At 39.2% G+C, this 14,954-nt stretch overlaps 1 protein-coding gene across 1 annotated transcript; it reads left to right on the plus strand.

Moving 5' to 3' along the window:
* The first annotated feature begins 234 nt into the window (after nucleotides 1–234).
* Nucleotides 235–8,013, plus strand: LOC127537765 (uncharacterized). The gene is made up of 2 exons (XM_051960954.1): nucleotides 235–3,981; nucleotides 7,013–8,013. Exon 1 carries the CDS (start codon nucleotides 261–263, stop codon nucleotides 3,972–3,974), a length of 3,714 nt encoding a protein of 1,237 aa, XP_051816914.1. The 5' UTR covers nucleotides 235–260; the 3' UTR covers nucleotides 3,975–3,981; nucleotides 7,013–8,013.
* Nucleotides 8,014–14,954: the final 6,941 nt, after the last annotated feature.

The raw sequence follows: 14,954 nt of genomic DNA on the forward strand, positions 1-14,954 counted from the left end.
ATGACAGTGTTTGTCCTGTGGATTTCAGATCCACTGGCATTGTAGAGTTGAATAAGAAATGGGGTGATGGTTTGCAGCAGTTCATTGAGATTAAACACCAAATAAAACTGAGCACAATTTCTACAGTGACAAACTACATTTCTAACATCTCATTTTTCGAAAAGTACAATGGGAAAATATATGGAACAACTGGGACACTTGGGAACAACACAGAAATCTTGTTTTTACAGGATCTATATCCAAATCTCTCTGCCTGCAGAATGCCAACATTCAACAGGAGGAAGTTGTTCGAGGTCAAAGGAACTCTGAAGACCTCAGCTGAAGAGTGGAAATCTGAAATAAAACGTGTGGTTATGGCTCAGATATCTCCAAATTCATACAGAGGGGGAAGAGCAGCCCTGGTGATCTGTGAAACTATCAACAAAGCCAAAGAGATCCACGATGAGCTGAAAAGCAGCATCCCAGGTGAGATCATTCTCTACTGTCGAAGTGACAATGACAGTTTGAGCAAAATAGATAAGAAACTGCTTCCTGGTGACGTCATTGTTGCCACAAACCTTGCAGGACGCGGCACAAACATAAAAGTGTCCAAAGAGGTGAACAGTAATGGAGGATTATTTGTGGTTCTGTCCTTCCTTTCTGAGAACACAAGAGTGGAACTCCAGGCTTTTGGTCGAACTGCACGTAAAGGTGAACCTGGATCTGCTCTCATAATCATGTCCTCTGAACACCTGCAGCAGTCCTTCTCAACAGTGTCATCTCTGGAGGAAGCTAAGAACACAAGGGATAGACTTGCAGCAGAAAAGATAAATCACATGATGAATGATGTCTCTGAGATGAAACTGCGGGAGGACCTGTTTTCAGACTACTGCAAGACACTTCAAGGTATTCATAAGAATGCAGATGGAGATGACAGAAGAGCTGTTGTTGCCATCATGAATGAGTTCTGGGGGATATGGCTGCAAACTAAATCAGAAGACATTGAACAGCTGAAGAGAGATGAACTGCAAAAGAGTTTGAAAAGTGACTTGTCATTGGCAAAAAGTCAGTCTCAGAGTCACACTTCACCATGTGCCAGCATTTATCATTACATCAAGTTCGGAAATATCGCAATGAGTGAAAAACAATGGGACGTCAGCGCCAGGCTCTTTGAAAAAGCCATGAAACAAGATGCTAGCTGGGCAGCCATAGCCTTTTACAGTCATGCATACTGCACTGTAAAGCAGAGGAGTGTAGATTACCTCAGTGAGGCCAAAGATGATCTTTCAAAGGCACTGGAGTCTCTGAAGTATCTCAGTGAGGAATCCATGGTGTGTCTGCAGTTTGTGAAAATGTCTTCAGCAGACTCAGACAACACTAACCCAACCAGCCTTGAAAAACAACTAATAATCAAGGGCAGAATGTTGGGTTACTTGGACAAAAACATTAGTGAAGCCATCCAAAAGTTGAATGAAATTAAAGAAAGGGGAAGAGATGCACTGGTCAAAAAGTCACCAATTTTCTCCCTGGTGCCGAGTGCTGATGAAGATCTCCAAGTGGAAGCCTACAACCTCTATAGTCAAGGTTGGAAATATGTGTTTTCTGTGGAAGAGAAGCCTCGTTTCTCATGGGAAGGTCTGTTGGTGTTCTTTCTTGGAATTTTACAGATCGTTGGAGGAGCACTGCTCACTGCATCTACATTTGGTGCATTAGCTCAAGTCGGCATGGGACTCATCACTGAAGGAATATCTGACTGCATTTCTGGCATTGAAGCCATGGTGACTGGAGAATTCAGCTGGACATCATGGGCTATCGAAAAAGCCATTTCTATTGGAGTATCCCTCATTGGGTTTGGAGTTGGAAAGCTGATTGCAAAGGGCTTCAAAGCTTCCAAAATGTTGATTAAAGGATTTGGTAAACAGTTGAAGGCAATACCAAAGTTTCTCTCCAGACAGGCTAAAGACGGTTTAAGCTTTGTTACAAAGACAAATATGAAGAATGCAGTAAAACACATGACGAAAAAGATGGTGGAGGAAATCATTACCTATGGACTTGGAAAGGCAGAAAAGGAAATGCTGAAACAAATACTACAAAGCCTCAAAAAGGAGGTGAAAAAGGGAATTGTTGATGACGTGAAATCCAACATAGAAAAAGAGCCCTTGTCTACATTGATAGACTCCATTGTCCTCTCACATATTACGGACAAAGAGCAAGTTCATTTTCTCTTGAAGGACAAGAACAGTAAAAGTAAACTGCTGGCTATTTTCAAATCTTTCAGCAGTACTGCAGCACAGACGCTCTATGCAGACCTTGTCTGGCAGAAAAAGCTAAACACATCCTTCTCCAAAGTGATTGGCCGAGCCAAAGCAGAGGCCAAAGGAATAGTTCGTGGAATTCTGACAGCCATCCAAGTCGCCCACATGGTGGTGCTGGTAGGAGACACTGTTCATGCAATGCTCACCCTGTCCACCAAGTTTTTCTCAAACTATTGTGATCAACTGAAAACATTTCAAAAAGCAAACACTTCTTCAGAGAAAGTTATGGTGACTCAGTTGTCTGCCGCAGAAACTGAAATGCTGAAAGAATTCAAGAGAGATGTGGCCGACAACATCAGTACTTTATTGGCTGATGCTTTCGCAGAAGTGTTCCACCAAAAGCTCTCCAGTCACATTGTTTCTCAGGTTCAAGGCCAGGTAAATGGCGTCATTGGTCGTTATGTCAGAACTGGCTTAAAGAGTGACAGAACAGAGGAAAAACTCAGAGCTGGACAGAATAACAGATACATCTCATACATGCCAGGAAATGTGAATTCAAAATACAAACTTACAGGCAAAGAAGGTCAACACTCACAGTTACATGCTGAAAAGATCAAGAACCCCATGACTGAGGGCACCATTCTTGATATCAGAGTCCTGGCAGAAGCCAGAGGCACAAAGGTTGTCATTCTCACAGAAGACAGCCATGGCAAACTTACCAAAATGCAGGAGTTAAGTCCAAGCACTGAACCCGCCAGTCAAACTGTGACACTCATCTACAGACCAAAGAGTGCCCAATACCCCGACGGCCATTACGATGTGCAAGTCAATAATCAGATAGTGAACATAGTCAGCAAAGACAACAACTGTCTGTTTCATGCATTGGCACGAGGCATGAAACCACAGGCCAGTGAAGAAGAGATCGCTTTGGAAGCAGACCGCCTCCGATCTGTGGAGGCCGACACTCTCCTCAGACAACCAGGCCAATGGGACTCTATCATCAAGCGCAAAGAGTGGACTGACAAAATCAGAGGAGGAGACTGGTATTTGGCAGAAGGAGGTGCACGAGCAAACCAACAAAAAATAAAAGAAACTAAAAAAGTCCTCAAGAAAGAGGTTGGAAAAGTACAAAAATACAAGGAATGGAAAAAATATGCAATGCAAAATCCAGGAATGGGACAGTTCATCAATGCAGATCACCAGCCACCAGTCAACAGTATACTGGAAGCTCAAACAATGAACCAGAATAGCAGATTAGCAGAAGCCATGCTTGAAGTTGCAACAAACTCATCTCCTCTGAAGCCCAATCTGATTCCTAAAGTGCACAAACATCATGGCCGTGAACTTCTAACGGTTTATGTGCCTCGAGAAACACATTATGAGTTTCCCAGTACAAAATCAAAAGCCTTCAGACAGTGTTTAGCTGAAACCATAAGCAACGATGATGTTGTGGGCACCTTCAAGCTGACGATCCTTGGTTCAATGCCAAGATTCAAGCTGGATAACACCAAGAACTTTAACAACTTTCAGAACACAAAACAGAGCCAAACCAGACTTGCCATTCTTGAGAGCAGTTTTCAGCAACACAGCACAAAGCTGGTAGAACAATGGTTCAACCTGCTCCAAGGCAAGAATGTCATGTCAGGTAATGATCTTACCACCATTACCACATGGATCAACCACAAGTGCTACAATAATAACAACGATCCACACAGGAACCAAGTCTCCAACCTTCTGTAATAAAAAGGTAAGCTGAAATGAAAAATCACATCAAAATGAAATACATATACTTACATAAAAAAATCATTAGACCACCCTTGTTTTCTTCAATTTGTCATTTTATTGCCTGGTACAACTGAAGGTACATTTGTTTGGACAAATGTAATGATAACAAAAATAGCTCATAAGAGTTTAATTGAAGAGCTAATCTCTACCTATTTTTCATGGTTTTATTGATAATTACCAAAATCACTTAAGTTCTTAAATCAATAGCTATGGCATTGTACTGCCAAAAACACAGTTTTTAGGATTCCATGTTTTCTATCTGTTTTAGTCACATGATACACACAGGAGTTCATACTTGATTGCATAAACACTGCTTTTAATCACTGCTGCCATGTGTCATGCTCTCCACCACCTTCTGACATTGTTCTGCTATCACAGCAGCCCATTCTTGTTTCAGAAATTCAAACAAATTTGCTTTGTTTTGGGCTTGTAATTCTCCATTTTGCATTTGATGATTTTCCAAAGGTTTTGAGTCGGATTTAGATCTGGCATGATTCCAATATTCTGGTTCTTCATCCAGGCTTTAACTGGCCTTGTCGTGTAGCAAGGGGCATTGTCCTTTTGTAAAATCCAGTCATTCGAGGCAAGAAAGAGTTTTCCAGCTGATGGAAGAAGGCTGTTTTTAAGAGTAGCCCTGTACATGATCTGGTTGATTCGCCTTTCAAACAACTGCATTTGCGCTGTTCCCCCCATTCTGAAACAACCCCGATCATCACTGATCCAATCCCATGGTTTACTGTAGGAGCAAGACAGTCCGGTTTATAGGCTTCTTCAGACTTAATTCTAACCAGTAAGTTGGCTGGAGTGGGCATCAATTGAAAATTGGATTAATCACTGAAGAAAACCTTAGCCCAATCATCAACAGTCCAATCCTTGGATCCCTAGCAAAGAGTAACTGGGCTTTGCTCTGGCTTTCGTTGATGAAGGGCTTCTTCTTGTATTGTGTGACTTCAGATCAGCTTCAAGGAGTCAGTTTCCAACTGTCTTTGCTGAACAAGTCACATTTCTCCACAGTGCCCACTCATTTTTAAGGTCCCTGGAGGTCTCACGACGATTCCTGACTCAAGAATGGATGAGTGCACAGTAGGGGTGTGTATCTCTCTCTTAGGTGGCGATCCCATATGAATCTAGATACATGTCTTACGATATGATTCACCAAGGATACATTTTCAATTAATACATCACGATTCGATTCGATGCGATACACTTTAAATCTGTTTGTGGTGAAAAAAATGAAAGAAATGTATGAGGTCAGAACAATGTCATTCTGTTTATTTTTCAAACAAACAAATCAGACTGTTAAGGCATCATATGAAAAATATTAACATTGACCACTTCAATGCAATAGTGCTTTTCAACACTTATAACTATTCAGTGTTTACAAATGGCACAAAGTAGATAACATACAAAGGAGGATGAAAACAAAATACATGTCACGAAATCCATCATTTTCAACGACACTATAGGGTCTTAAGTCCTTGGCAATGAAGCGGGCTATTGATGCCGTGATTACCTTGGACCTCTCGGAGTTGTGGCTAAGTTGGGGCTGGAAGAAGCTTTTAAATCTACTGTCTTTGTCTTTTGAGTTGTTGCTCACGCTAGCTTTGGTAGCAGTAGCGTCCACAGATCCCTGGTCATCCGCGTAGATGTCTCCGTGCCATCTCGACAGATGAGTGCCAAGATTAGTGGTACTCCCGGTGTACTTAATTGCTGCTTTACACACTTTACAAATGGCCATGCTTTTATCCAACTTTCCATCCTTCTTGAAAAATCCAAAGATCTTCCAAACTTTCCATTTGAGATTTGAGGGTGCACTGTAAATTGTTTCGGTGCTATCAGCCATGCTATTGAGTGTGAGTTACCCGCTAAGACGCTACAAGAACGAAACTCTCGTAATACGTCACCGTGAGAGTCTCGCGAGACTTGGGTGGCCATCTTTAGTAGCAGAGCTCAAATAAACCGATTCATATGTTTTTAAATGGACATCGACCGGTCCACAGCAGATATAGATCGATCCAGAGACACGCCGATCGATGTATTCATATCTCTAAAGGTGAGAATAGATTATCGATTTGTATCGGTTTATCTTTACACCTCTAGTGCACAGTTATCTTGTTGGGCAGAAAAACGTTTCCTACCGTGATCAGCTAGCACTTTAGCAGTATCATGTTTGGCTTGTTTTTATTTAGTGTACTGAACTGCTGTCTTGGAGATCTTCAGTTTTTTTGCTAACTGTCTTTCACTCATGCCAACATCCAGCAGTGCCAAGATGGCTACCTTTTGTGGCTGCAACTCTTTTGTTTTGGGCATTATGTGAGAACTGACAACCCTCTGAGGGTTCAGGCATATGGGTTCTGTAAAGCATCTTCAGATAATTTGACCTGTAACTGGTGCTATATAAATAAGATTGAATTGAACTTCTGAGTTGTGCTATGGCTTAATGGCCCTCTTATATAGCCTTGGAATGCAATTAAGCTTAAGCATGTCAAATAGGACATAAATGATCATGTAATCAGCTGCATTTTTTGCTATGTTCATTGTATTATTCAGGGAATATACCTTCAGTGGTACCAGACATTAAAATGAACAAGATATTGAAGAAAACAAGGGTGGTCTAATCATTTTCCCATGACTGTATATGATACTATAGGAAAAGAAAATTTGCTAAGGAGGTTTCAGGTACATAGAATACAAAATTTGCCATCATAGAACTAAGTCAAAAGTGTATTGTACTTCACACCACTCCGAGAGCCATAACGGAAGCAACACAACTGTTACTTGTTCATTTTTCAAAAAACAAAGCAAAAGAAAAAAGAAATTAAAGACTATGTTTAACGATGATGAGTCTTTGAGAGACCAAATAATGGTTCCATTACAGAATCTGGGTACATTCAAGATCTGTTAAACAAACAAAACAACAGTCACTAAAATCGAGAATTCTGGAGAATTACTAAGACGACTCTGATCTCGTGTCCATTTCTTTTGGTAAACAGATCCTCTGATCCTCTCTAGGACCTTCTGTCATGTCACCTTCCCCAACTCAACAAGGACAGACAAGAAGAAGAGAGATGGAGGCACTAACTGGATGGAAACAAACTTCAAACATCCAAGAGGCTTAACTTCAACCCTTCCAGCGCTGTGGCTATGGGGACCACAGCTGATGCTTTTCTCCCACATTTTTTGCTTTTCATATTTTGCACTTTTTGTTTTGAGGTAGCCCTGGTTGGACGTAGACTGTACATTGATATTAAGTAGTGCGAGGAACTGAGGCTGACTGTTGGTAAAGCATTTATCTGCAGGATTGTATTGGCTTCTGTATTTAGTTTTTGGGAGACAGGAGTTGGCTTAACTATTGTGATAAGTTCTGATAACTCAGTAGTGTAAGATGTTTGCTTTTGAACTGCAATTGAGAATTGACTGCTTCTGTTTATTAACTTTGTGTTTTAGTTCAATTTGTCTTTTCTCACTCTTGTCTAATCATGTTTGGGATGAGATCATGAATTCAAAGGGAAAAAATAAGTATAGAAAGACATAATAGGAAAACAAAGACTTCAAATATATATATGCTTTCATTTAATTGCCAATATATGAGTTCTCAATTCCTTCAGTAAATGTAATGAAAATCTCAGAAGAATAATGATAAAGTCAATATGATAAAATCATTTGGTCTCATTTATGTCTGGGAAATAGTTTAACCAAGTAATGAAAATAGTTTGGACCTTATTTCTTGAATGGAACACAATTATTTGGATCTAAATTTGCATGATGTTAAACATGACATTTTAATGGAAGTGGAAGACACGGCAATTTTTGATCTCAAAATTGTTTTTGAATTTTGACAAACAAGAATTCAAGAAGCTGTAACTGGTCAAATGATCTACTGTTTAATTACAAAATAGAATGATGTTGTACCCAAATTGCATTTTGATTGTAATTATTGTTTTTATTATTATTATTAGTAATTATTGTTTAATCTGTGGAAATATTCATAGAATGTCACATTCACTATGCTTTGATTTACTTTTAATTCTGTTTGACTCATTCATTTTTATTGTTAAAATTGCTAATTCTGTAAGGACGAATAAACCCTTACATGTAAAGATTTAATCTTTAAGCATTCATGTTCATTTCTTTCTGTTTTAGTTCTTTTCCATATCTAATTGAAATGCATATTAATGAATAATAATATAAAATAATGCAATAATTAAAAGGGAATTTATTGAGTCATGTTCTTTTTGTTAACCATTTTTTTAGTTCAACTTTTCATCATTACAGTTGAAGAAAATCCTAATAATAGGTTCAAGATACACAAAGCAGTATGAGCAGTATTCTCAAAGTCTTTTTCACTCCTTCCTTGTTCTCTCCGGGAGGTGAAAATGGATCATATTAAAATGGGGGCTACGGAATATTAATGATTCGCATTAAACCTCTGCAGTAAAGTTTTTTACATTCCCTAAAGCTCTTTCATGGAAATTCAAGGAACTGCAGATGAACATGTTTGTTACTAAAGTTCCAGCAAGGTTCAATCAAAGTCAACATCTGTTCTTTACCTTCATATGCTCTCACGAAAGTACGACTTTATCACAACATATTTTGACTGGCAGTAACCAGATTACATATTTGATACCCACACAACATGATGTATATCCTGCTTTAAGTTCAGTTTTGCTTGTGTGAATGTTGTGGTGCAGATTCATGTTCATTTCTTTTTGTTTTAGTTCTTTTCAATATTTAATTGAAATGTATATTAATGAAAAATAATATAAAGAGATGTAATATTAAGAGGGAATTTACTGAGTCATGTTACTGTAATTTTTTTTTTTAACCATTTAAGCTTTTCATCATTAAAGTTGAAGAAAATCCTAATAATCGGGTCAAGATACACAAACCACAATGACTGTTTTCATGAAGTGCATTAAGACGTATTTGATTCAGGTAAGATGTCTTCACTTTAATTGGCGTTCTCAAAGTCTTTTTTACTCCCTCCTTATTCCCTCTGTAAACAGCTGCAGCAAGAGGGTTTTGTCCATTACCCTGGTACACAAGTATGTTTATTACAGAGCTTTGCAACTCTAAGTTAAATTTAAGTAAATCTGTAGTGACACGTGTGCACCCAAGTGGATCAAATTGGGATATTTAAATTCAATATGTGATTTATTAATCTTCAGGAATCCTCAAATATTCTGATTTATTTTTCAGTTGATCATTTTCAGTCACTGATTTACTGACGTAAATGTTACCTCAATTTTATCCTGACCTGACACGGGGTGTATTTTTTATGTAGTTATTGGTAATCTTTAAATAGGAAAAAAAAAAGGCTCTGTGAGGGGATTTCTGCTAGCATTGCACATCTGCACAGTTGGCCAAAGGATCAATCTGACACCATTCACAGCCTTAAACAAGATACGTTGTGAGAGCTGTGTTTTTCAAGGCAGCACACAGTCCAACGAGAATCAGCAATTCTTCCTCATCTGCTACAGTCGGATCCATGGAGATATGTGGAGCTTCTGGGCTGCTGTGTTATGTCTGAAGAGTAAACTTAATCAGGCATTCGATGGGCTCTGAGTAGTAATATACACTCTGTCAACACAAGAAAATTCAGACTTGGGAATGATGGAGATACTTTTCACTGCTGTCACAATTTCTCTGATTTTATTTGATATTGAGATGCAATAAATGCTTCTATACAAAACATCCCAGTCTCCTGAAAGTCCTTCCAACAAGAGTCAACCTGATCTCAACAGATTTCCATCATAAATAGGCTTGTCACGATACCAGAAATTTAGTAGTCGATACCAATACCACTTAAATTCTACGATACTCGATACCACTCGATACCACGGTAGTGGAGGTAGCAGGCGCGTTGTGCCACAGAAGTGACCGTCCGTGTCAAACACGGTGAGCTGTATAGTAGTCCAGATATATATTTTATATATATTTATATATTAAACGAGGCTTCGAGGCACACAATTTGCCCCGAGGATATTTTGTAATCGAATTATTCGGATTATCCGAAGAATCTTTTCAGACCTAAACGTCACAAAACTATTATGCAGGACAAACAAGGCTGGGCACGCTTGTTACTTTGCCATGCAGCTCATTTACTATGGGCTGGGCTCATCTAATCATTGTAACGTAATTAGATATGAGCAACAATAACACGTGAATTCAAACGCACTCACCTTGAATTCTGTGTACAACTCTGGATGCTTGTCTTTTAAATGTTTCGCCAAGTTGGACGTGTTGCTCCCCTTCGCTGTGCTGCGGTGACGGCATTTTTTGCAGACGGGTTTTTCAGGATCAATAACCAATCCGTCCTCGAATCCAAAATACTTCCAGACGCGACTTCTGGCGTTTTTTTTTTCCAACTAATTGAGGGGCAGCTGCTGTTGTCGAGCCAGGTGTGTGTGCCTCCGCCATGCTGCATGTAGTTGATCTCTTTGCAGTGTAGTCAGTCATGTGATCAGCACTGTGTGAGGGTTGCCAGATAATCACTCATTTACAGCCAAAAAAACAATGCTAAAGAAGCGGCCAGATCTGGCTCCTCGGTACCTACGGTACTGTGGGTAGTCTAGAAAAGTCAGTACCGTCACATTTTCTGAATCTTAGTACCGACTTGGTACCGAAGTATCGGTTCTCGTGACAAGCCTACCGGTAATCATAAAGGCCTGAATTCTGTCTGAAATTAGATAAGCAAAGAAGATAACATCCCCATTATAAACCTTGTAGTTTTCTTCACGAAGATTAATTTTAGTCTTTTTTCTTTGTCCAAACATGGAACACTTTGACACCGCAAAGCTTGGAAACTGTTCAGTTATTGTGATGGAAAAACATCTTTGAGGACACACACCATCTTAAAAGTAAACAATTTTCTAACGTGAATCAAATATAATTTCTCTTAAGCATGTCATTCACTTGCATGCTGGAATGAAGCTAAATCGAGCTAGCAGAGCCAAGTCTTAGCAAAGATACTTCAAAAGTATTACCACATCAAATAGGCTGTAATTATCGATATATGACTTTTACTACTCCTCTGCCCCCTCTTATTGTGTTTAAAATTGGGTCTTACTTTTTGTAACCAACTATTCTGTGTTTTCTCTTCTGTATATTGTAGTCAGGGAGGTGAAAGTGAATCACATCAAAATGGGAGCTCAGGAATATTAATATTGAGCACTAAACCTCTGCAATAAAGTTTTTACATTCCCTAAAGCTGCTTCTTGGAAACTCAAGAAACTGCAGATGAACATGTTTGTACTCAAGTTCCAGCAAGGTCCAACCAAGATCAATATCTGTTCTTTATCTTCATATGCTCTCACAAAAGTACAACTTTATCACAACATATTTTGACTGGCAGCAACAGATAACATATTTGATACCCACACAACACGGGTATTTTCCAGTTCTCCTGTTTCCTTAAATTTCAGTCTTTCTGTGTGAACGTTGTGGCACAGATGATTTTCTCCATGAAACCTCCATAGGCAGGTAATGTAACAAATTTAATGTTTTTACTTTTTAACACAAGCTGTTGGTTAAATTTTAAAAACTGCTGTACTGTTCCATTTCTGAGAGCGCACCTGTTAAATGAGGTTGATAAAGGTGAAACTGTTGTCCATCTGTCCTGTTGGGTCATATTTGATCCTCAGTAGATTAGTTGAACATAGTTCTTTTTAATGAATGTGTGACAGGCCAGCTAACGTGACGTATGACTGTTGGGGGAATACTTTTTTCTGATTTGGGCAACTCTTTTCAGCCACAGACGATAGACTGCTGCTGCTTGTGTCAGTGAATGACGTCTAATTATATTTTAACACAATACATAAGACATACATCTGCGAATGACAAATATATTCACACAGTGCATAGCAGGCAGAACGGAGCATTAAGAGGACGGTCAGAGCTCATAACTCAGACCCAGTGAGATGAACTTTCTGTATGTTTTAATGTGATATCCTTTAAAATATTTTCTAAAAGGGTTATATTGAGATTATCGGTCCTACTTTCCAGCTGAAATGCAGTATAAATACTTACTGAGGCACCTTTCTATAGCCTCTGCATTATGGTGTAATTCAACACATGCATATGTCAATGGTGACTCATCACACTGCATTAAGATTATTACTTGTGATAATTACAAGTACTTATTACTGTGAGCTGAATGTCAATATTGGGTGGCACTCACTCTCTGTAAGGCATGATAGATCCCGAGTTTTATTTATTTAAAAAATCCTTACTGTTTACCAAGTTACATAACATCACAAGGTCCTGTTTTATAATGTGGACCCTTATAATACAAGGGACCAGATTCCTCTTCAGGCGCCAGCTGTCTTTACTGAGCTAAAAAAAACCTGTTTTATTCATTTATTCATGGTGCAGATGCACCATCTGGAGAACCACTACAGAAAGAGTGAACTGTTGTCTCTTTTCACAGAATTAAGCAGCACTGCAGCAAAGATATTCACCGCAGACCTCACCTGGCAGAACAAGCTAAACTCATCCTTTTCCCAAGTTATTGGTAGAGCCAAAGCAGAGGCCAAAGGAACAGTCTACGGAATTCTGACAGTCATCCAAGCTACACAGATAGTGGCATTGGCAGGAGACACCATCCATGCAGTTCTCACCCTGTCCAAGTTTTTCTCAAACTTTCATGACCAGCTGAACATATTTAAAGAAGGCAATGCTACTTCAGAGAAAGATAAGGTGAATGAGCTGTCTGCCTCAGAAATTGAGATGCTGAAACAGCTGAAGCAGGACATATCAGATAACATCAGTACTTTATTGGCTGATGCTGTCATAGAAGTGTTCCACCAAAAGTTCTCCAGTCACATTGTTTCTCGTGTCCATGGCCAGGTAAATAGCGTCATTGGTCATTATGTCAGAACTGGCTTAAAGAGTGACAGAACAGAGGAAAAACTCAGAGCTGGACAGAATAACAGATACATCTCATATATGCCAGGAAATGTGAATTCGAAACATAAACTTCCAGGCAAAGAAGGTCAACACTCTCAATCACATGTTGAAAAGATCAAGAACCCCATGACTGAAGGCACCATTCTTGATATCAGAGTCCTGGCAGAAGCCAGAGGCACAAAGGTTGTCATTCTCACAGAAGATAGTCATGGCAAACTTACTAAAATGCAGGAGTTAAGTCTAAGCACTGAACCCACCAGTCAAACTGTAACACTCATCTACAGACCAAAGAGTGCCAAATACCCTGACGGCCATTATGATGTGCAAGTCAATAATCAGATAGTGAACATAGTCAGCAAAGACAACAACTGCCTGTTTCATGCATTGGCACGAGGCATGAAACCACAGGCCAGTGAAGAAGAGATCGCTTTGGAAGCAGACCGCCTCCGATCTGTGGAAGTCGACACTCTCCTCAGAAAACCAGGCCAATGGGACTCCATCATCAAGCGCAAAGAGTGGACTGACAAAATCAGAGGAGGAGAATGGTATTTGGCAGAAGGAGGTGCACGACCGATAAAAGAAACCAAAAACGTACTTAAGAAAGAGGTTGGAAAGGTACAAAAATACAAGGAATGGAAAAAATATGCAATGCAAAATCCAGGAATGGGACAGTTCATCAATGCAGATCACCAGCCACCAGTCAACAGTATACTGGAAGCTCAAACAATGAACCAGAATAGCAAATTAGCACAAGCCATGCTTGAAGTTGCAACAAACTCATCTCCTCTGAATCCCAATCTGATTCCTAAAGTGCACAAACATCATGGCCGTGAACTTTTAACAGTTTATGTGCCTCGAGAAACACATTATGAGTTTCCCAGTACAAAATCAAAAGCCTTCAGACAGTGTTTAGCTGAAACCATAAGCAACGATGATGTTGTTGGCACCTTCAAGCTGACGATCCTCGGTTCAATGCCAAGATTTAAGCTGAATAACACCAAGAACTTTAACAACTTTCAGAACACAAAACAGAGCCAAACTAGGCTTGCCATTCTTGAGAGCAGTTTTCAGCAACACAGCACAAAGCTGGTAGAACAATGGTTCAACATGCTTCAAGGCAAGAATGTCATGTCAGGTAATGATCTTACCACCATTACTACATGGATCAACAACAAGGGTTACAATAACAACAATGATTCACACAGGAGTCAAGTCTCCAACCTCCTATAACGAAAAGGTAAGATTATCCATAACATCATATTAAAATAAACTATATTCCATTCATATGTGCATTTACAGTCCTAGAACAGTTCTTAAATAGGTTTCAGGTAGATGGAGTAAAGTTACATGTTGACAGAAAACATCAAAATGTCCCAATAAGGAACTATGGCCAAAGTTTTATTTACTTTACACCTCTTGGAGTTTCATCATAAATATAAACGCTGAAATAGAACGTTGATTGCGCCAGTGGCACAATCAACTGCAAACAATGCAATTATTAATTTGCTTATTTAAAAATAAATAAATAAATCATAGACCATACTTTAAAATGAGCAGTCTTTGAGAGAATTGATATAAGTTCTATTGTAGAATCGGGACATATTTAATATCTGTTAAAGGAAACAAACAATAGTATGGATAATTTTGGATAAATCTTAAGGCTGATCTGATGTCCAATTTTGTTTTGGTCAGCACAGACCCTCTGTCATCAGCCAACGAGGACACATAAGGAGATGCCAGCATGCTTCCAGATTGAGACGAAGAGTGGTGGATACACACAATGGCTTAATTTATTATTTTTCTTTTTGTTTCCCTTTATGTTTTGAGGTAGCCCTGGTTGAGAGTAGGACATTGTTTGGTGTTGTGCAGTGTGAGGGACAGGAACATACCATTGATTAAGCATTTACCTGCCTGATGGTACTGTCTACTGTATTTGGTTGAGTGTCTCCAACTCAGTATTTAGTGGTTTTACACTGGGTTTTGTTTTTGAAGTTCATATGTGACTGCTTCTGTATGGGTCATTTCACA

The sequence above is a fragment of the Acanthochromis polyacanthus genome, chromosome 16 (assembly GCF_021347895.1).
Source record: "Acanthochromis polyacanthus isolate Apoly-LR-REF ecotype Palm Island chromosome 16, KAUST_Apoly_ChrSc, whole genome shotgun sequence".
NCBI lineage: Eukaryota > Metazoa > Chordata > Actinopteri > Pomacentridae > Acanthochromis > Acanthochromis polyacanthus.

What these genes read in the sequence shown, in the direction of transcription:
- LOC127537765 (XM_051960954.1), top strand. Translation starts at nt 261, where the DNA reads ATGCCAACATTCAACAGGAGGAAGTTGTTCGAGGTCAAAGGAACTCTG.